The 20,675-nt window shown below is 50.5% G+C and overlaps 1 protein-coding gene across 2 annotated transcripts; it reads right to left on the bottom strand.

Annotated features, from left to right (window-relative positions):
- Nucleotides 1-479: 479 nt before the first annotated feature.
- On the bottom strand, nucleotides 480-20,455 carry GRAP2 (GRB2 related adaptor protein 2). 2 transcript variants are annotated; one of them, XM_082352807.1, is made up of 7 exons: nucleotides 20,222-20,455; nucleotides 13,433-13,524; nucleotides 10,297-10,416; nucleotides 6,610-6,778; nucleotides 4,576-4,764; nucleotides 3,243-3,365; nucleotides 480-2,641 (listed from the first exon to the last, which is right to left on the bottom strand). In XM_082352807.1, exons 1-7 carry the CDS (start codon nucleotides 20,297-20,299, stop codon nucleotides 2,462-2,464), a joined length of 951 nt encoding a protein of 316 aa, XP_082208933.1. In that variant the 5' UTR covers nucleotides 20,300-20,455; the 3' UTR covers nucleotides 480-2,461. The 2 variants fall into 2 exon arrangements, with proteins under 2 accessions (XP_082208933.1, XP_082208932.1); XM_082352806.1 differs by lacking the exons at nucleotides 480-2,641; nucleotides 10,297-10,416; nucleotides 13,433-13,524; nucleotides 20,222-20,455 and having other exon boundaries at nucleotides 2,712-3,365; nucleotides 6,610-9,670.
- Nucleotides 20,456-20,675: the final 220 nt, after the last annotated feature.

The following is a 20,675-nucleotide window of genomic DNA, read 5'->3' as shown; positions in this document are numbered from 1 at the left end:
CAGCACCAGAGGCCTCCCCTCCCCCGACAGTGTGGACAGCGGGGTCCTGGGCCTCTTAGTCCGGTCCCTGAGGGCCCTTGTTCTCTGTGGGTGGTTAGGATGACTCTCAGTTCCTTCTGGATTGAGCCTCAAGATGAGCAGGGACGAGGCTGTTTGAGCACCTCAATTAAAAGCTCTGGTGGAACAGAAAGTCCAGATCCAGGGGTTCTGAGAGCTTTGCCCACACTGCGTGGTCAGCTTCTCCAGGCCAGTGACCCCCGCCCTCCGCCAGAGAGGCGTGTGACACAGACACCAGACCCAGCCCAGCAAAACAAAGGCATTTGTTTTATTACTGCTTTCTTGAGGAGTGTTTCAAGGCACAAAACCCAGGTCAGAACCAAGTCGTTTCCCTCTGTCCTCCCTGGGGCTGGTCCTCCCACAGAATCAGACAAATGGACCAAGTTCGTGGACCGCTGAAAGCATATGGTTTGTAAATACTGTAAAATCAAACATTACTTTTGGCTTTTATTTACTGTAACCTGTTCACATCACCCAGCACCGAGAAACAGCTTATCCGGGCTCCTTGGCCTTTGTTCTTTTGTCTTGGTTCCTGCAGTGTCTTCTCTGTCCCGGTTCCTCCTGCCCACCGGCCTCTGTCCCTCCTGCCTGTGCCTCATCTGCCCCCAACTTGTCACTCCAGTGTCTTCCTCACCTGCCCCACTTAACGTCCCGTCCCTCTTCCTCCCTTCGGCCTCTCACGCTGCTCCTGGATCTTTTGAAATGTCTCCGCTCCCTTCTCCCTCCTGCGCTTTCATTTCCAGAGACCTCTCCCCACTCGTTGGACTCCCCCTGCCTCTCAGGCTATTTTCTCTTCCCTCCCGAGACCCACCGCAGAGTCTTTTCTTTTTCTCTTTTTCTCTAAAGGCGACATGGGGATCAGAGAATGGCAGATTTCAGAGTCAACAGGCCATAGCCTACGTTACACTGACAGTTACTTTTGAGTCAGAAACTCTTCCTTCTTACGTCACCTTGGGCGATGGCAGGAAGGGCTGGGAAGAGGACAAAGCAACAGGTCCCCACCCACCCCGGAGCTCCTTCACCAACACTTCCGCCAGAGCCCTTTCCTTCTGGTCTCAGTATACCCACCCACCACCCCTCCCAGGCACCCTCGGGGCGGACACGTTTGTTCTGGCTCCCCTAAGACACTGAGTTTCCTTCTCCAGTGTCCCTGCTCCCCGGCCAGCCTGATCTGCGCTTCACGCGCCCAGGCTGAGCCCTGGGAGACACGAGTCTATTTTGAGGTGAAGGAGAGACAGTGGCTGTGGGGTTCCTTCCCAGGTACAGCTCGTGGGGCGGGGAGGCGCCAGCGGTGGCCCAACAGTCGGAGGGAACAGGAAGCTCTCTCAAAGCCAGCTGCCACCCAGGGTCATGGCCAATCAATCAATCCATCAGTTGCTAAGCAGTGCTCTTGAGGAGTGGGCTTCTCTCTGTGTTGCTGGGCAAAAGCATCTTCAAAACACAGGAAACCAAGAGGGAAAACAAATAGAGCCCTGAAGAGACACCCCTGTAACCATAAAACAGTGGCTCTGAAATCTGCCATTCTCAGCCGGGGCTTCTCTGGGCGCTTTACAGAGTCTAGGATGCTGCTTTCTTGGTTGCTGGGGAAACAGATATTACACTCAAGTAAGCCAGTGGGGGATTTGTGAAAAACCGCTCCGTTTCCCAGTGCTCGTTTCTCACAGGGCCTGCATTTCTCCGCCTCAGCCACAGGGAAGAGAATTAGTTGGGGAGTGTTCGCTTGAGGGAGAGGAAGGTCTCAGGTGAGCATCGGCCAGGGGACTAGTCTTGCCCAGGCCCCGGGATGCCCCCTGCTCCAGCCCTCCCCTCACATCCCCTCCCGCTCCCAGCTCAGAGCTGCACCCTCATCCTCCAGCCGGCAGTGCCCACCCCGCGGGCAGAGGAGGGCAGCAGCCCCGCGCACCCTCGGAGGGGGCGGGGAGCAGGACGTGCAGGGAAACGAGAACATGCTCCGCCAAGTCCAACCCCACCCTGTTTTCCGCGTCCAATACCAGGTGTGCATCCCGCTTAGCTCCTCTCGGTTAGAATTCCCAAGACGAGGAGGGAGCAGTGCCGACTTAAGGACAGGAGGCATTTCCGTATCATTTCCCTGCCTCCCACTTCCCAGCGCCCCCACTGCCTTCTGCACACCCGCTGAGGGGAGCAGAAAAATAAGTATGAATATAATTCTCCATCTGAGTTCCTTTCATATCAACTAAGTAACCAACTAACTTGCCAATAAATTACTATTATAAATGTGTGGATACATAGGCATATATGTGTGTGTGTGCATATGTATATACACACATATATATACACACACACGCACATATATATATATGTATGTGTAGTTCCAGATTTTCTTCCTTGTTCCGTCACTTGCAGGCAGCTTCAGACAAAAGCTTCCGAGCCCTCCAGAAGGGCCTCATCGGATCACGGGGGCCACGTAGTTGGCAGGGAAGAGGCCCAGCTTGTTGTGCAGGCGGCCGGTCCACCAGGATGGGTTGGAGCTGTCCAGGACCTCAATCACCTCTCCGCAGCGGAACCCCAGCTCATCATCTTCGAGAGCCTCAAAGTCGTACAGCGCCCGGGCCCACCGCACTCGCTGCTGGGGGAAAACACAGAGAGAGGTCCTGCTGAGCTGGGGCCGGCCGAGCTGGTTTCTGAGCCACGGGCACATGGAAGAGGATCTGCTGGCCCTGGCACCAAGACAAAGCTCGCCGTGAGCTGCCTGCCCTGAAGGCTGACGGGTGGCTCTCCAGAGACATTTCAAGCCCCATTGCAACTGAAAGCAGACCCAGATGCCCAGCTCTGAGCAACCGAGATGTAATTCTCCAAGGCCCCAAGAGGATCCTTGAGAACTACCCTCTCTACATCAATAGGTGGTCTTTTTATTTTCTTCAAGTGACAAACAGAACGCAGTGTGCCCAGACTAACAGCCCTCGATGCCAGCGCAACAGATCTCCCTCTGCTCGAATTGCAGTCAGGAAATATGAGGATCGGGCAAGGCCCGACAGCCAAACTGAGAACAGCAGGCTGGATGGTGCCAGCTGGGATCAGCTCTACGGGGAACTCTTGCCCCACCATCACTCGCTGGGTTCCCACCACCTCTGTGCGCAGTTTGACGTCTCTCGTGGAGGACCAACCGTTTCTCTACTTGACCCCTTGGCCTCCTCCACTGAGCCCAGAGAGGGAAGTTCACATACCCCGGCTGCTTGGAGTTGCACGGGGTCTGTGTGTCTCCGGTGCATGAGGGCGGCATTCATTTCGCTGCTGTTGCCTATGCCACAGTGCCCGTCGTTTATGTCCAGGCTGCCTCCACGGCGTTCCTAGAAACAGATGTGACAGAAGAGCCATCACCACATCGCCGGAAGCGTCCCTCACAGGCTCCCCCAGCACCTTGCTCTGATGCCATGGACACAGCCCGTGCTCCAAGGATACTTACTGCTGAGGACAACAAACCCTAGATAATGGAGAGAGGGAAAAGGATGAGAAGCAGACCTTAGACTGCGAAGATGATGCCAGATTTCATTCGTCCAACCAAGGAGTATTTATCTGGCACCTACCATGTGTCTAGTACCGTCTTGAGGATACGTAGCTGGAAAGAGAAGGCCCCTATCTTCATGGAACATCAGTTTCGAGGGGGAACCATACACTTTTAAGTGAGGAGTGAGCATAGAGAAGAGAGTGTAAGTTGGCCTGGGTGATCAGGGAGCAGATGATGCTTGAACTCCAGCTTCAAGAGGAGCAGAGCTGACGAAGAAAGGGCATTTCAGGCAGAGGGGACAGCATATAAGAAGCCTCAAAAGCATGAGAGAAAATGCAGTGAAAAATTCTGGTAACTAAAGGGAGTGCAGCGTTGCCAGAATGTATGTTCACGTGGCGCGGTAGCAGGGGATGGGGCTGGGGAGACAGATAGGGGCAGCTCACAAAGGACTTTTGTATGCCCTGCTGTGGAATTCAGGGATGATGTTATCTGGCTGTATTGTCACTCTGGGCAAGCCACGTAAAATCCCATCTGGAACAAGGCGGGGGATAAATAAATAAATAAGCAAGGCTCCATTTCTGGTGCTCATCTGTTTTACTTGTAGATCTTGACAGCCAGATGGGTTAAAGGGCATGAAAAGATTTGGAATTGTGCTGATAGGAAAATGAAACAATTGTTCACTGAGTCCTCAGGGTAAGAGAGAGAGTGTGTGTGTGTGTGTGTGTGTGTGTGTGTGTGTTTTCAAGCAGGGAGCCATTTAATTCACAGAGACTTCTTCGCCAAGAGCAGTTTCCATATTTCTGCCATCTGGGGGTCCAGGATCTTCTATATGGGCCCAGTGAGAGCTGATGGGGCCAGGCCTGGATTGGGACGTTCCTCCCCAGTCCTGGACCCAAAACAGGCCCCCAGCGTTTATTTGCTTTGGTTGTTTCCGGCACTGTGGGGAGTTTTCACACACTAAGTGGCAGTGGGGACAAGGTGACTGAAGCCTGGGGGGGAGAGCAGGTCCTCCTCCCCACCTCGCTGTGCCCCACTTCATTCTTCCCGGATACCTGATGAAAATGCTGCTGGTGCAGGTACCGCTGCTGTGGTGGCAGTGGTGCGGGGGCAAACTGCGAGGGGGGGGGCGGGGGGTGATCCGACAGCTTCCGGTTCATCGAAGGCCGGACTTCTTCTCCCACAGTCCCACTCAGGGGTGGGCCTCCCTGGGACCTCCGGTCCAGGCTGTTGCCCCGCTGACCCTGGGAGAGAACAGAGATGATGCGGTTCCATCCTCCTCAAGCATCTCCTGGCCCTGCCCCACTCTTCTGGCAGCTGTTCCCAGACTTAGCTCGTGACAGCTCCAAGAAACAGCTGATGGGGTGAGGGCAGCTTAAGGAGAATCGATGGTTCAGACCATTACATTTTCAAAGTGGCCGCTGCATGCTCAGATTCTCCCAGTTTGGGGAGTTTGGATCTCTGGTTCACAGACTTTCCACGTGGTACCCAACTAGCCCCTTCCTAGTGGGCTTGTTTTTCTCTGTGTAATCAAGCTTAAATGTTCCATTTTACCGACACAGTGCCCCCTCCTTATCGCATGTTGCCACACTGCTGGACGTCCTATCCCCCAGATAAGCTCTGCTATTGACTTTGCATGATTTTGAACTGTCATTTATAGCCTGGTGATAGAGACCCAAACAGCAACGCTCTTGCAGCACCATGGAAACCAGGCCTGCTGCTGGGCACGTTGGGAAGAAACAAGATCTTTCTCCTGACTGCTACCACAACCTCGTGACTCAGAGACACTTTCTTGTTATTTTTATCTAACAAACAATTACACAGGGCCCTCGGCTTCGTATATGCCAGGCACTGGTCTAAGCACTTTGCAAAATGAACTCATTAAATCCAGTTTAATGCAGTTTTATATTTCCTCTTTCACCTCAGCCTGCACATCCTAATAAATGAATACCTCTGTCCATTTCCTGGTTAAAAGAATTTACAAGGTGGGGGGGTTAACCTTTGTTTATCTTTCTGAACTTCTGTGTGCATTTGGGAACACTCTTTCCTCCTTTGACTGTAACTTCTCAGGCTTAAAATCAACCCATTACTTGCAAGGGATGGTTTTCTTTACTTTCCTGAAGCACATGTTGCTTTGAAAGTCTCAATGCCTTTTCAAATAACCTGTCGCTGGGATTTCAACTCTTCTAGTCAATGCTTGTTCCTGTAATACCCATCTCCTATAACCATGTTATTTCCTTTGAAACATATTGTATAGATTGTGTGTGTGTGAATTTACTTATGGAGGCTAGTTAACATTTCCTTAGTGCCGACTGTGGACCAGACCCTGTGGCAAGGGCTGTAATGATGTCTCATTTATCCTCACAACAGCCCAATGAGGGAAGCATTATAGTCTCTCCATTCTATGGAAGAGAAAAACCGATACTCAGAAAGTTTTCGTCTCTTGCAATGAAATCAGGTTTTAAAGAAAGCCAGGTCTGTCGGATGCATTTTCTTTAAAACAATACTTCATATCCCAAACTGTTTCAAGAGCAAGAATCCCACCTCCAGTTTTCTCCTCCAATGCCCCCTGCTTCTACCCTCCCCCACCCCCAAATTCGGTCACAAAGCTCTACCTGCTGCATTAGTCCTGGACTCTAGGCTCTAATATCCCCACGTATAGTGCCCCCCCATCTCCCCCCCCGCCTTCATCCTTGGGCAACTCCTGAGCTAGGCTGAAAACTGTGACATAGTAACGTCTGTGAATAACAAAATAAGAGCATCCATAATAAGAGCCCACATATACTGAGTGCTTGTGGTGTGATTAGGAATGATGCAAGGAATGGGGATACATTGTCTTCTCTAACCTTCATGCCATCCTATGAGGTGGCTGTCGCTATTATCTCAATTTTAATGGATGAGGAAACTGAGGATTAGAGAACTTTCCAAAGTCACATAGCTGGGAAGTGTTAAGCTAGGATTTAAACTGAGATCTCTGCCTTTCAGAATACGCAGGGACCTGCCCATCAGATGCATGGTCTTGGTGGTTCGTGTTTGACCCGAGCTGCCCAGAATCTCTGGACTGGGGCCGACGGGGACCTGCAGCATACCTGTTCCTCCCGGGTCCTGTCCCTCAGAAAGATCTGCTTCTGTTTGGAGATGGAAGTCGTCCTGTAGTAGTCCACCAGCTTGTTGAGGGATGGAAACTTCTCTGTCCACAGGAAGTAACTACCCTTGTTGTCTTTCATGACTTTGAAGTGCTGAACGTCATCCTCATGCCTAGAGATCAAGGCAAATCCAAACTGTCTATTACATGGTGACCATGTCCTTGCCTCCAGGGCTGACTGCATCCAGGGATGCTGGAGTTCTGTTTGGGCAGGAAGCAGAGGTATGGGTGGCTGGCCCATCCCTGGGCAGGTGGGCTGGCCCAGGCAAACTCCATGGGGAGATTTGTGGGAGGGACGGCTCCGGACACAGGCTGAGCTAGAGGGGATTTTTTTTTTTTTTTTTTTTTTTTTAACATGAGGAGAAGGTAATCTTTCTTCTGACACTGGAACTGACCTTTTATAAGAAAAAAATGTTCCCAGTGCTTTAAAGACTACAAGGTCAAGGACTTTTTTTTTTACAATGTTTATTTGAAACATGGCAACACCTGAGAACCTACCAGGCTAAGGACTCTGCCAAGACTCGGAGGAGAGGAGTTTTTCAAGCCCTCTTTACCTGTCTGTTAACAGAAAATAGTTTGAACCAGCTCCTTTAAGCCCATAAACTACCCTGAGAAATCTGCCACGCTTTGCTCTCTACATAATGGGCATCTCTTGGTCTTGTTTTGCATAAATAAGGTTACAAAGTATTTTGAGCTTTTGGGAAAAAATGTGCTGAGCCTCAAAGAGGTGGAGGGGCCTTGTCAAGGTCACTGTGAGTGATTGGCAGAGCTGAGACAAGGACCCGGGGTCTCTGATTCCAGTCTAATGAGCTGGGCCTGTCACACCATGCACACGTGCTAACTTCTTTTGTTTTTTATTATTATTTTTTTTCATGCTAACTTCTTTTAGATCAGCACCTTTGACACCAGCTGGGCTCACAAGTGATGGAGCATGTTTGTACCGGGGATGGAGAAATTGGATTTTATTCATTAGAAAGAGGGGACCGGGCCTTTACTAATAGCTCCAGCCTTTTTCCATCACCAAGTCATTCTCGTTGGGATGTCAAGGTTTTTTTTTTTTTGTCAAATGGATACGCATTTATGTCTAAAAATAAACTGGCGTTAATGACACCAGTTGCCTGATGCAGAAGAAAGTTCACAAACTTAAAGCATGTTGAAGAGTAAAGATACCTTGTTCTTAGGGATGGATTTCGTGGTCCGTGTTCAGAGGGGACAGGAATTCTTTTTTTAAAAATTTACTTATTTAATTAATTAATTTATTTATTTTTGGCTGCGTTGGGTTTTTGTTGCTGAGTGCAGGCTTTCCTCTAGTTGCGTCGAGCGGGGGCTACTCTTCGTTGCGGTGCGCGGGCTTCTCATCGTGGTGGCTTCTCTTGTTGCGGAGCACGGGCTCTAGGCACGCGGGCTCCAGTAGTTGTGGCACATGGGCTCAGTAGTTGTGGCTCACGGGCTCTAGAGCGCAGGCTCAGTAGTTGTGGCGCACGGACTTAGTTGCTTCGTGGCATGTGGGATCTTCCCAGACCAGGGCTCGAACCTGTGTCCCCTGCATTGGCAGGCAGATTCTTAACCACTGTGCCACCAGGGAAGCCAGGAGACAGGAATTCTGATCTTCCTTCTCATCTTTTGTGTGGGTCTCTGCTCATAGCCAAGTGAACCCATGCAGTGACCTCTGCTTAACCACCTTGGGGGTCGTAGCCAACACTTTGGCAGTCATTGCTTGCTCTTCGCCTTTTGGCTGTGGTCACTCACATATGCTTTCTTCAGTGCAACACCACATGGCTCAACTCACAGCCATCACTCCCCACATCGGGGTGAGGAGGAGGAAATATTCTTGTGATACAATTATTCATCCACCACCTCTTAGTCAAAGAACTCAGAATGAGAAACATTAACCCTTTCACTCCCATGTGCTGAGAGGATGGATGTCAGGGCTGTAGTGGGTCATCTGGGCGCTGGAGAGAGAGTGGCTGGACCACTGTCTCGGGTTCTGAGAGGGACAGAGGAAGGGTGTAATTCAGGGCTCCAGACTCTAAAGTCTAGTATTTCAGACCCCTAACAAATGCTAAGTGATAGAACTACAATTAGCTCTTAATTATCTGTGCCCATGACAGAAAGCAGACGTATAAATAAATAAAAATGATTCTGCTTTGGAATATATTATGCTACATTTCTGCAGAAGAGGTAATACTGATTACAGTAATAATCACCATCACGAGAAGCTGCATGGCCTCAACGGCAGGGGAAGACCATGGCAGACGTCAAGGCTGATCGTTTTTTGTAGAATTCAATTTAATCAAGGAACTAGAAACCCTAATTCCTCACTGAAAAAGCCAGACTCAGCAACATCATGCAAACCAAAGGCACCAAGAAATGCCTTTCAGTCGAACAATTTGCTTGGTCTTGCCTCGAATTATGGCCCTTAAGAAATAGGTTTGACTTGCAAGAGTTATTAATAGAGCAAAATCTCATTAATTAAGACCTAACAAGTTTAGAATTTGTGATACATCAATATTGGCCTGAGCTAAAATTTACCATCACCCAAGATGTGAAAAAGAACACTTAAGTTAAGGGAAATGAAGGGTTTAAGCCAGCCTGCAAGTGCAGTGCTTAGGAGACCAAGCTATTCTTGAGCACGTTGGGGGCACAAATGCACACAAATGGTTGACCCATTATTTTTAAGTCCTTCCTACTTATTCCTTACAGGACACTTTCTTTCTAAATAGCAAAGTGGCCTCCGTTTATTACCTGAGATTGGATTTATGAACTTAAAGCTGCACGCCTTTCAGATCATATTGCAGAATCCAGACAGCACTTCCGGTCAGGTAACTTGACAGTGAGGTTTCACTGTACGGGTTGCCGCGCCACCCCCTGTACTGCTATCACCATAATTCTTGCACTTTCACATGCGGTCACCAAGTCCGATGTGTGACTTGAGATCCCCAACACGCTGACCACGTGCCGTGTGTTCAGACTTGGGGCTTCTGCGTGTGGGGCTGTGTCGTGTTAAACTGAATCACTTCCTCCCTCCCGGGGGTGCTGCACATTAACGAGCCTTTGCTGTCACGGGCCCCCCACCCCAGGACTCCTGGGCTCTGCTCTGTTCCTGTCAGTTTTGCTGCATTACGGGGCATAGAGGTAGCCTTTCGTTTTGTGCAGCCGCTTACAACTCCAGATGTGTCCTACGGCGGTGACTTGGGGTTTTGATTTTTCTCTACCCTTCTTCAGGCAAGCATCAGTAGTCAAAGAAAAGGTTAAGATCGCAACCCCAAGACGGATGTGGACAGTTGGGAATTCTCTTTTCCTTCTCCATTCCCACGCCTTCCACAGATACTCATCCAGCACCTACTGGGTACAGGGTGCTGTAAAAGGCACAGAGACGAAGTTGATAAAAATCCTCTCTTTCCAGAAGCACCTGGGCTGGAGGGGGAGGCAGATGAATGCACATGTAATTTGGGCCACAAACTAAGGAGTTGTGTACGTGTGTTACGGAAAGAAAATGCACAGCATCACAGTTGATAAGATGCCTGGGCCCCTTGTCCGCCATGCTCCTGAGGAATAGGTCATGTTCAAGAGGTCACCTTGCTGCTTTAGTGCTTTAGTAGGTCAGGGAGGAGTCAGGAACAGCCGGTACCTGACGGATATGGAGAAGTCCCCTGGGGAGCTCTGGCTGGCCCGGATGATGAAGCAACCAACCTCCTTGCCCATCAGCAAGCTCTCTGCCTGGTGTCGTGAGAGGCCTTCGTGAAACCATCTATCAGGTGAGATAAAAGCAGAGGATCTTGGTGAGACGCCAGAGTGGTGGTAGGGGTGAGGGTAGGGAGGGAAGGAAGTAGGGGAGAGATGACCCAAAGGGAGAGAGGCTGGGGACTGCTCAGCAGAGAGCAGGCAGAGACCAAAGGGGGGCCAGGTGCTTTTGAAACTCAACAAACGCTCCAGCAGTTTGCAGGCGAGGCAAGTGAGTGTTCCCCTTGAGGCACCGCCTGTCCCGTCCCCCCAGGAGAAGTCTCTCTCCTGCTTGGAAATCCTGAATCATGGAAATGTGCCACTGCACCAAATGGGACAGCGTGGGAGTGACTCACTGCGGGGAGCGGCCGCCTGCCGGCAGCTGTGAGAGGGATGTCTCCAGAGAAGAACTGCAGGGACAGGGACCCCTCGGGGCACTGGGGGCAACGGGCAGGGCCTTGGGTGCCGGCTCCGGGCTGAGGCCTTGGTGGCCGGGAAAGAGAGTCACAGCGCAGGGCCCCTGGGTGGCGTGGGGCGGGAGCGGCTGTGCTCCGTGCCTGGCAGAGGCTGCAGGGCACATAGGGAGGCTCGCACACACACTTGGAAATAAGCGAGGCTGGCAGCAGCCAGAGAGAGGCGTCTACACAGCCAGCTCCTGGGCCCCCTCCAAAAACCAGGCTGGAAAATAATCTCTACCCTGGAAAAGAAGAAACCAAGGAGAAACTGCTCTTTCAGGCTGGCAGCCTTTGGAAGCATTGCTGCAGGGGGTACAGCGTATGTGAAAAAGGCCAAACACTTGCACAGGGGCAAGTCAAACAGTGGCTACAGCCACGGGGCAGGAGGCCAGAAACCTCTCTCAACCATAGCGAAGCGGAACAAGTGTTTGCAATCCCTCAGCGGCCAAAGGGGGGGCGGTGTCCTTTTGCTGCAAGGTGGCTGCTCTAATTGCCACCCCTGGAAAGCCAGTATGTGTGTCCCTTTAAGATGAAGGTCCAACAGGCCACAGCTTTGGATTCCTTTGTGAGCAGTTCCCCGTGCTCTTTGGAATGTAGGAACTGAACAGACAGGGGTGGCGGAAGAATGTCCTTCCTCCAGACCCGGGACTGCAGGGGAAGTTTGGTCGGGCTCTGAGGGGCCGGAAACAGAGGGTTTCTGCCAGTCATCTGCCTGGAGATCCTGCCAGAGTATTTGCCATACAAACCTACAGTGCTGATGAGTGACCACCACAGGAAATGTAAAGGGGAGGGGAAGAGAATGGGACCCCTCTGCAGCAGCCGTCCTCAGAGGAGATATCTCGGAAGAGGCAGTAAACAGTGAGGGGACTGTTTAGAAAATACACGCTTGTCCTCCACCTGGAATCTGATAAGTGACTTCCCTCAAGACTTGCAAAAATGTCCACACACTGCCTATGAAACGAGTGCCAGGTTTTCCTATTACACATCATTCCAAAAGCTATTCATTCATCGCTAGCAGCTTTTATTAAACATCTACTGTGTGCTGGGCCTCCTTCTGGGGATATAGCAGGTACAGTGGTGAGCAGCACAGACAAGGACCCTCGTGGAACTTCTTATATTCTAGTGCGGCAGGGAGAGACGCACCATAAACAACAAAGTAATTAGAATATTAAGTGTGTCAGCTGATGTAAGTGCTGGGGAGGAAATGAAGACAGAGGAGAGATGGGGAGGGGGAGTCATTTAAAATATGGTGATGGGGAGGGTCTCACTGGGAGGGCGACATTCTAACTGTAAAGGAGATGGGGGAGGCGAGGAGAAACCGGCAAAGGAGCCGGGGAAGGAGCAGCTAGGGAGGCGGGAAGAGAACCAGGAAGAAGGATGTTCTGGAAGCCAAAGGAAGAAAGTGTTTCCACGGGAGGGAGAGATTCCCCACATCGAATCGTGCTAACGTGATGGCCAACGATCGGCCACTGGGACCAGCAGTTCACGGTGACCTTGAAGTCGTGTGGGTTCCGGGGAGAATGGCAGGAGAGGACTTTAGGATGGCAAATATAACGATTCTTTTGAAGAAGTGGAGTCGTAGCTGGAAGGGGGTTTGGAATCAAGGGTTTTGTTGTTTGGTTTCGCTTTTTGGTTTTTGGTAAGATGGGAGAAACTGCGGCATCTTTGTTTGCTGCTGGGAATGATCCAGCAGAGAGGGAGGCAAGTTGATGCGCGAGAGAGGGGAGAACTTCTGCTCGAAGCGCAGACGGTTCTTTCCAAACAACTGCAGGAAAGGCAGTGTCTGCGCAGTTGCAGGATGTGGGTGGATGCAGCGAGTCAGGTCGGGTGGGGTCGAGGGGCTTTTCTGGGGGCCTCCGCTGTCCTGGAAGCCAGGCCATCCGCCGAGAGCGTGGTGGAAGAGGGGCTGCAGGTGTGCCGTGCTCACCTAGAAGATGACAGGGCAGCCTCAGGGGCCCCCTGGCTGAGGTCAGTGGTCATTCTATTGGTTCAGTGGTCAGTGCTGGTTCCTCACCAGAGTCACCAATACCTAACAAACCTTTGCTCTTCGGCTAGACCCTGACCCTCACACCACGTTAGATTTCTATCTCACCCCTGTGGTCAATTCTTGAGACGCGCGAGACCCAATCTCAATTTTTCGTTTCCTCTTTATGGAGGGAATTTCCCTGACCTCTCTCACTGGTGCGAACGTGGTTTCAGGAAGGCCGAGAGCTTTGCCCTCCTGGTTGGGATGGAGGGTGGGTTGGGAGATAAAAGAGAAGAGCCCTGAAGGAGCAGCTGTTGAGGTGGAGTGGCCGAGAGCGCCCCCCGCGCCCCGCCCGGAATTCTTGGAAACCCCATGGTTACAATTATACATGATGTTAGTTTATAAACTTAAAATAGGTGATTCTTGCCCATGGTATAACATTCAAACGAGAATGCTGTGCGATGCAAATCTCCCTCCCAGCCCTGGCCTTCAGCGACGTGGTTCCTTCTCCAGAAGCAACCATTTTTGACAGCGTCTGGGCTGCGCCGGGATAATTTTAGTGGCTGCTGCAGTAAAGGGTAGTGTGTGGGGCAGGCCCATCTCAGCAGGCTGGAAATACTTACTCAGGAAACTTGATGTCTATAAAATTCTTGGGCACGTATCCTTCTTGGCTCCTAAGCTCCGCCTTGAACCACTCCTCTTGGTTACTTAAGATCTACAGGGAGGAGAAGGAAGGACAAAGACACTGTGGGGAGGACGCCAAGAAGCGGGAGAAAGGGGTTGCAGGGCAAAGAAAGCGCTTTGGGATTTAGAGGAAAATAAGCCGAAGAAGCCACACAGTCGCTCGAGTGGGGAGCGGCTGGCTTGTCTTTGGAGTTTGGCTTCCCTTGACCCCAAGCTATTTCTGTCCACGTGGGCCACCCACTCATATGACCCCACCCTGGCGTGACCTCCCAGACTCAGGGCTCAGGGGCTTCCCTGAACCCCTTTTCTCCTTCTGTTTGGGAGATTCGTGTCCCAGATCTTAGCACTTTAAACTCCTTATCTAGGCAGGTAGTTAGTTTCTCCTTCTCTGCCAGGTAACAAGGAACCTTTTATAATTTTAATTTGCTCTTCCTTTTTTACACCAGCAGATTAAAACGTAAACATCAAGTGGGAGTAGCTTTGAAAACAGTAACTCTTGGTGTTCACACTCCATGTTTTCCCAAACAGTTTGGACATAACTCAAGATACCTGGAATGCCTTTGCTCAACTTGCTTTTAGACCCAGATCATAGGCAAAACCAGACGTTCTGTCTCATTACTGTAGGGTCTTACCTCGGCCACGACCTCAAATGTCATCACCTGCCCTGATTACTCATATGATCCTCCAGACATGGCTCTATGTGGCTTCTGGTTATTTCAGAAAATCTTTTACCATCAAAAGACAAATATTTGCCCCCTCCCCCCCCCACCCCCCACTGAGAATGTTTCTAAAATATGTAGCGCAGACTCAACAATAATTCAAAATGAAGATGGCAGAACAAAAAGATGGGAAGAAACTTGGCGACGTCATGGAGCCGCTGAATTAGCCACCCAGGAGCCCTCCTACTTCTGGACGTCGCAGGAGAAATTATAAATCTTCTGTTGTCGTTTAAGCCAATTTTAGTTTCTGTTTCTTGTAGCTGAAAATGTCATGCAATGATAAAGAGGAAAGCAGAAGATGGCTAGGAAAGGTTGCCCGGAGGAGAGGCCATCTGGGTTGCCCAGGCAATGAAAGGAGCTACCCAGGCGAAGTCTGATGGCAAAAGAACTACTTCCGGGGAGTGAGGAAGGAAGGTGCGTTCTGGGGACAAAACACCTCAGTCAGGGGGCAGTTTAGATTGTGACTCCAGGAGTAGAGAGAGGGGAAACCAGGGGCACAGGGCCTTGTAGCCCACGTTGAAAATTCTGGATTTTTATCTTGAAACGTATGGGGAGCCATGAAAGGATTTTCAGCAGGGAAACAGCACAGTGAGGATCAGAGTTAAGAATGGCATGCTGTATCAGAGCGTGAAGATGGATTGGTAGGTAAAGTCAGGGGAGAAAGTGTAGGAAGACGCGCGTAGCCATCTAGGCAAGAGACGAAGGGGATCTGGCCTGAGAACAGGTGAGGACAGATTTCAGAGGAATCAGGAAGCACAAATGGGCAGGACTTCCTGACTGTTCGCAGAGCTTAGGGAGAAGGGGGATTCTGGGATGGCTCCGGATTTCTGGCTTGGGAGACTGAGTGGGTGGCGATGCCTTTACTAAAATAGAAAATACAGGAGGAGGAGCAGGTCTGAGGGAAAACTCACAGACTTCAGATCGCCTTTAGGGGAATCAAGTTGCCCCGGGACGCTCTGAGAAGGAAGGCTTAGCGAGCGTTGGAAATGTGTGTCGGGCTCAGCGGAGAAGTGGGGGCTGGAGCTAGATTTCGGAGTCGAGTCATCCAAAAGTGGGTGGACTTGAAGCCTCTGGTTTCTCCCTCCCAGAGATGGGAAGAGAGCTGAAGAGAGCTAAGTAATTGAGAAGCAGGGTTGACCTATTTCTAATATCACTCCTGAGTTTTGGATGAGAAGGCCTGGGGTCCAGCTTGGTCCTGTCACTAGCTGTCTGACCTCAGGCGAGTCAATTACCATCTGCAAAATGGGGGCAATAAAAACTGGCCGGCACCTCACGGAGCTGATGCAAGGATCAAATGTGCCCTGGTACCTGGATGTCCTTCAGAGAGCCTGTGTTTTTAAATATAATTCTGTAAAATGTGGTATTCTTATGAGGGAGAACTCCAGCTCTGAAGGACACGGACCGGTTTACAAGTTCTTTAAAGTGTTATATTTGTATGTTTTGAATGTAATCATGTGTTCTGAAGAAATAAAAGTGTGTCCCATGTTTGAGTTCTAGAATTGCTGAGAAAAGAAAACTCTATAGTTTCTGACATCAAATATGACTGTCGGCATCACTAAGGGCGTGTGGGTACATGTGTGGTGAGGGGCCTATGGGGAAGGTGGGAAATCTAGGTCAAAGGAAGAACCAGGGAGCTCGGCAGCAGGGCCTGCCTGCACATAAGGAACACAGGGGCATTTCACTCTGCGCCATCTCCCCCAAGTTTAAAGACTTTGGAATTCCTTTCTCCCCTCGCATGGGAAGGCGATGTGTGGCTCGGGTAGCAGCTGTCAAATACCGGGGTGAGCAGGGATGAGGTAAAAGAGGCCATTTGGAAATCAATCCTGCATGGTAAAAACCACACTTCGCACTTAGCTCTCTGACCCCAAATTTAGTAATTTTAGTAATCGTGGCTCATACCCATCTACCCCCTCTAGCAACCAAAGATTGTCCCACAATGCCAGCCATTTTCCCTACCACCTGGTGCTCGGTCAGCCTGAGATTGTGTTCCCAGAGAGGCGCATTTATAGGCTTTCTGTGGTGTATAGAAGGCAAGGTTTTAAAAAGATCTCATTTTCTGCAAAGAAGAGTCTTTGGGGGGAGGTGGTTTCCTCCTGCCGTTGTTGGCTCAGGGCCCATACTTCCTCTTCCTCTCATCTCTCCATCTCCTCCGTCCCCCTATCTCTTTGCCCCATCGTGCAAAGCTGGGCAAGTTCAGCCTAAACGCATGAGGTTTTACCCTTAGCTTTGCTGTGACTTAATTCTTACAACGTTGCCTACCGGAATCATTTTCTGGGTTACATGGCCTGAGAATAAGTTAGACGTGGGAAGAAGACAAAATGTACGGTTGGGTGAATTTTAAAATTGGATGAAATTTTAGCTGTTAGAGGCATAGCAGAAATGTGAAGTGCTGAAGAAGTTAATTACGTAGGTCTAACTCTGGGGGCTTTTCGGTTGCTGTTTTAGTAGGAAGAAACGGGGTCGTGTTAGACGTATTACAGAAGCAGATAGAGATGGCCTGGGTCGAGAGACATTTTGTAATAATGACCGGCAGATTCGAGTGGGAAGTGTAAGTTGCGAGCTGTGTGCAGCTGCGGGTCCAGAGGGGCTGATACGTACACGAAACACCCAACCCCTGACTTTTGGAATGTGTCTCTCACAGGAGAAACGGGATCGAGTCATTTGGCCAGAGTTCTGTGTCCAGCGTCTTGTTCACCATTCTGGGATCAGCATCTAGTGAGCGCCTGCTGGCTGTTTGTACTTAGGTGCCGGGGATACAGAGATGAACAAGCTGGGGCCTGCGCCCCGGGGAACTCAAAAGTCTGCGGGGGGCAGTTGATGGTGAGCGAGACATTTTGTGTACCTTCTAATGAAAATGTCTGTTTAGTCTTTTAGCACTAAAGGCCAAACACGAAAGAACATTCCATGAGTGAATTGCCGGGGCAGTTAAGAGCTAGCCTTGAAAACAATTTCCCAAAAAAAAAAAAAAAAAAGAAAAGAAAAGAAAACAATTTCCAGGACCCTGGGGCTTGTTACCCATCTCTGGAGGAGAGGGTTGTACGTGGAGACCTACAGGCAGGCCCACTGACCACCATGATACAGACCTTCTGTGAGGCTCAGCCAACAAGCCCCCTCCCCTTTCCTCTTTACCCCTGTGGCCGCAATGGATAGAATTTGAAAAGAAGGAGGGGTCTGGCTTTCTGATGGAATTCTAAATGAGTGTGCAAAAACGCAGTTAACAATTCAAGAAATATGTACTGAGCCCCTATCTGGGGCCGTGACTTGCGTTAGATGCTGGGAATATACAAAGATGAACCCGGCAAAGCTCTGCTCTCACACCAGCGGAGGGATCACCCATTCGTTCATTCATCGAATGTTCATCACCTTTCTGTTGTTCTGGACACTGAGGCAGGCCCGGCCCCAGCCCGCGCAAAGCTCTGGGGAGTGGAACAGCCACGATGTGCGTGGACAGTCAGGATGGCACGGGGTAAGGGCAGCAGTAGAGGTGGGTGCTCAGGGCGCAGAGAGCTGAAGCTCGGCCTGCTTGTAAATAACTGTCCTGTGAGGCCAGGGTGTGAGTGCCTTGAACAGTGTGTGTGAAATGCTGTGGGGGAGCTGAAGAGGGAGTATTTATTCTACCAGGGTGGTCAGGAGCGGGGAGGATTAGTGAGGGTTCCCCGGTAGAGGTGGTCAAATATGTGTGTGTGAGAGAAGGGCATTCAGAATACGGGGAGAGCCTGAAAAAGGAGAGTTTGTATATTGCAGCGTGACCTGGGGCATTTCATACGCAAAGATGTGTGTGTGTGTGTGTCGCATGTGTGTATGTATGTATGTATATGTGTATGTATGTGTACATGTTCTTGCACGCGAGCATGATGAGGTTGGGCAGTAGGCTGGGGCCAGATGGCTTAGATTTCCATCACCTGGTCATGGGGAACCACTGAACGCTTCTGAGTAAGGAAGTAATATGATCTGATTTATCTTCTGGAAAGATCCTTCTGGGACTGGTACGTAGAATGAAGGAGGAAGAGACGGGAGGCAATGAGGCCAGTCAAGGGAACATAGCAATAGTCTGAACAGTCAGAGGCAGCAGGAATTGAGTGATATTGACAATACGGTGATCATTTATTGAGCATCCGATTTGGGCTGGGACCATTACCCCTAATCCTTTCTATACCTCTGCAAGATAGGCATGGCCTCCACTTATAGATGAAGACACTGAAGCTCAGAGGGGGCATGTGACCCACCCAAGGCCACACAGCTAATGGACTGGGACTCAAACTCAGATTTATCTGGCTCCAAAGTCCATGCTCCTTTTTATTGCACCAGACTCTTCTCCAGTGAAGAAGGGATTGCTTGGGAGATATGATAAAAGAAAAATATTCAGAGCAGAGTACAGTGTTTAGGTGTGGGACAGAGCTTCATTCAGATACAGGAGAGGGGCAGTTAGCAGTGTCTAATCCTACAGGCGTTTAGTAGGGTCCTTACATTCCACATTGAGGAGATCACCAGTGGACTTTAAGGGAGTGTTGGGGGTAAAAGACAGATTCCAGAGGGTTCCAGTGGCGTGAACAGGAAGTGAGGGAGTGGAGGCACCCAGCATAGAGAACTCTTCCCAGTGCTGGCAGTGAGGAGAGGAAAGAAATTAGGAGCTGAACAGAGAAGCAGAGTTGAGGAAGGTTGTTTTTTTTTTTTTTCCTTTTTCCTTTTCTGGGAAATAGGGAAAATTTAAGCCAGGTAGTAGGTTCTGTTTGAAATGGGAGATGAGGGACAGGACTTGCCCCCAACCCCCCAGGGAGGTTCTCTTTTGGGTGAAAACACTGGAGAATGGTAGATAATCACATGGTCACAATACCCCACAAGGAAGGGAGGGACTGCTCACCTTGTCGCAGACCCCTCTGTGACCTTGGTAAGACCCCAAGGAAGTGAAGGTCACTTTTTCCTGGGTCAGCGGCCCAAGCAATATTTTGACCTTGAGAAGTTCCAGCATTGAAGGCATACTCTTGGCAGCCACATTACCGGATCTTGCCAGATGAGAGCAGTCAGAGGGATAAACATTGGGGGGTTAAATTTCCAGACCACGTCATTCCACCTGGGTTGTGCTCCACAGACGCTTTCCGAGTCACCCTCTCACGTATGATAGGGTTCTTTCCATAGCAAGCATTTATCTTCGTGGAGAGACAATGGTGGTCTCAGTGCCACTGGGCAGTCTCAGGAGGCCCATATGGGTTGCTGAGGACAGGGGATCAGGGTATCTGAGGTGCTCTGAGGCCAGGAAGGGGGGCATAGGTGCCAGAGGCTCCCCAGTGGCCTCTTGAAGGCCTCCTATGCTATTTTGCACAAAACAGGGGCTAAGATGCAGAGTGCGTAAGCATGGTGCATGAAATGTGGGAGAAGTCCAAGGCCTCTTCAGCTCAGCAAGTGGCCACTACAACTCAAGTGCGGGCAGAAAAGTTGTAAGGAGCCCCTGAGCGGTCGGGTGTGCGTGGCCTTTGTTGACTCGCATCTCCTCCAGCTGACTTTCCAGGTGTCCCCATCCACACCTTCCTTCTGTAAGTTCCAGCCGTGCTGAAACTTGCAATGCTGACCTAATTCTGCCTGGGTTTGCCCATCTCTGAGCTTTAGCCAAAAGCCCGACTCACCTGCATTGTGTTCCCTGACAACTGATGTTGCCACCCATTCCTACAACTCCATCTTTCAAGGTGGGATCACTTGTCCCCTCACCTGTGCTCCTGAGCCCTCAGATAAGGACATCTATGACAGCCCTTTGGATGGATTTGTTTCCCTCTCCAGACCACGAGCATCTCAGGACAAGGATGGTGGCTTATGCCAATCGGATTTCCATCACCCGGCCTGGTAGCTGGTGCACAGGTGCTCAGAAGGAACCCTTTTGAATGAGGCAAACTTCACATTTTGCAAGGAACTGTGTGTATTTCTTGAGAAACAAAGGATGGATTGTTAGATTAACTCAGTGGCTAAACCAGAGTAACCTAAACTCTCCCCGGCTCTCCTGGGTCCCGCATCACCTACCTTCAGAACATCTCCAGCGTGAAAGCTCAGTTCATCCTCTCCTGAGGCCATGAAATCAAACTTGGCAATGGCTTCCATGTTGTAACGTGAAGCTGGAAGGGAAATAATGTGGTCATTGTGTCTTTCTGCCAGGAGGAGGGCAGTCTTAGCAGTTGGTGGAGAGGGTCCAAGGTCTCCAGGCCAGAGAGGGAGGCGTAGGCGCACAGTGAGGGCTTTTGTTTTCAGAAAGAGCTGCACGAGCTGCTAGGATCCACTTCCCGGCATCTTTCTCTGAATCCCCAGATGCCAGGAGCAGGAAATGAAGGCCAGCAACCGCCTTTCCCCTTCTCCTTTCATCCCCATTTGGTGTCCTGGCCTGTAAGCGTTTCTGGGGCACCCCTGTTTCCGGTTGATAAGGACGGAAGACTTGCTATCATCTCTAACTTGAGGCCTGGGGGGCTGGAAAGACTGTTCT

Source organism: Balaenoptera borealis (genome assembly GCF_965194805.1).
Source record: "Balaenoptera borealis genome assembly, chromosome: 13".
NCBI classification, from domain to species: Eukaryota; Metazoa; Chordata; class Mammalia; order Artiodactyla; family Balaenopteridae; genus Balaenoptera; species Balaenoptera borealis.
The sequence above is the reverse complement of the archived record's forward strand: the minus strand, read 5'-3'. Positions and strand labels throughout refer to the sequence as shown.

Bases quoted from the DNA above. Each gene is read 5' to 3' on its own strand.
- GRAP2 (XM_082352806.1), bottom strand. From the start codon at position 7,143: ATGTTTCAAATAAACATTGTAAAAAAAAAAGTCCTTGACCTTGTAGTC. The intron at 4,765-6,609 runs GTATGCTGCAGG...GTTCTCTCCCAG, and splicing joins ACAGGACCCGGGAGGAACAG to GGTCAGCGGGGCAACAGCCT. The intron at 3,366-4,575 runs GTATCCGGGAAG...ATCTGTTTCTAG, and splicing joins ACCAGCAGCATTTTCATCAG to GAACGCCGTGGAGGCAGCCT.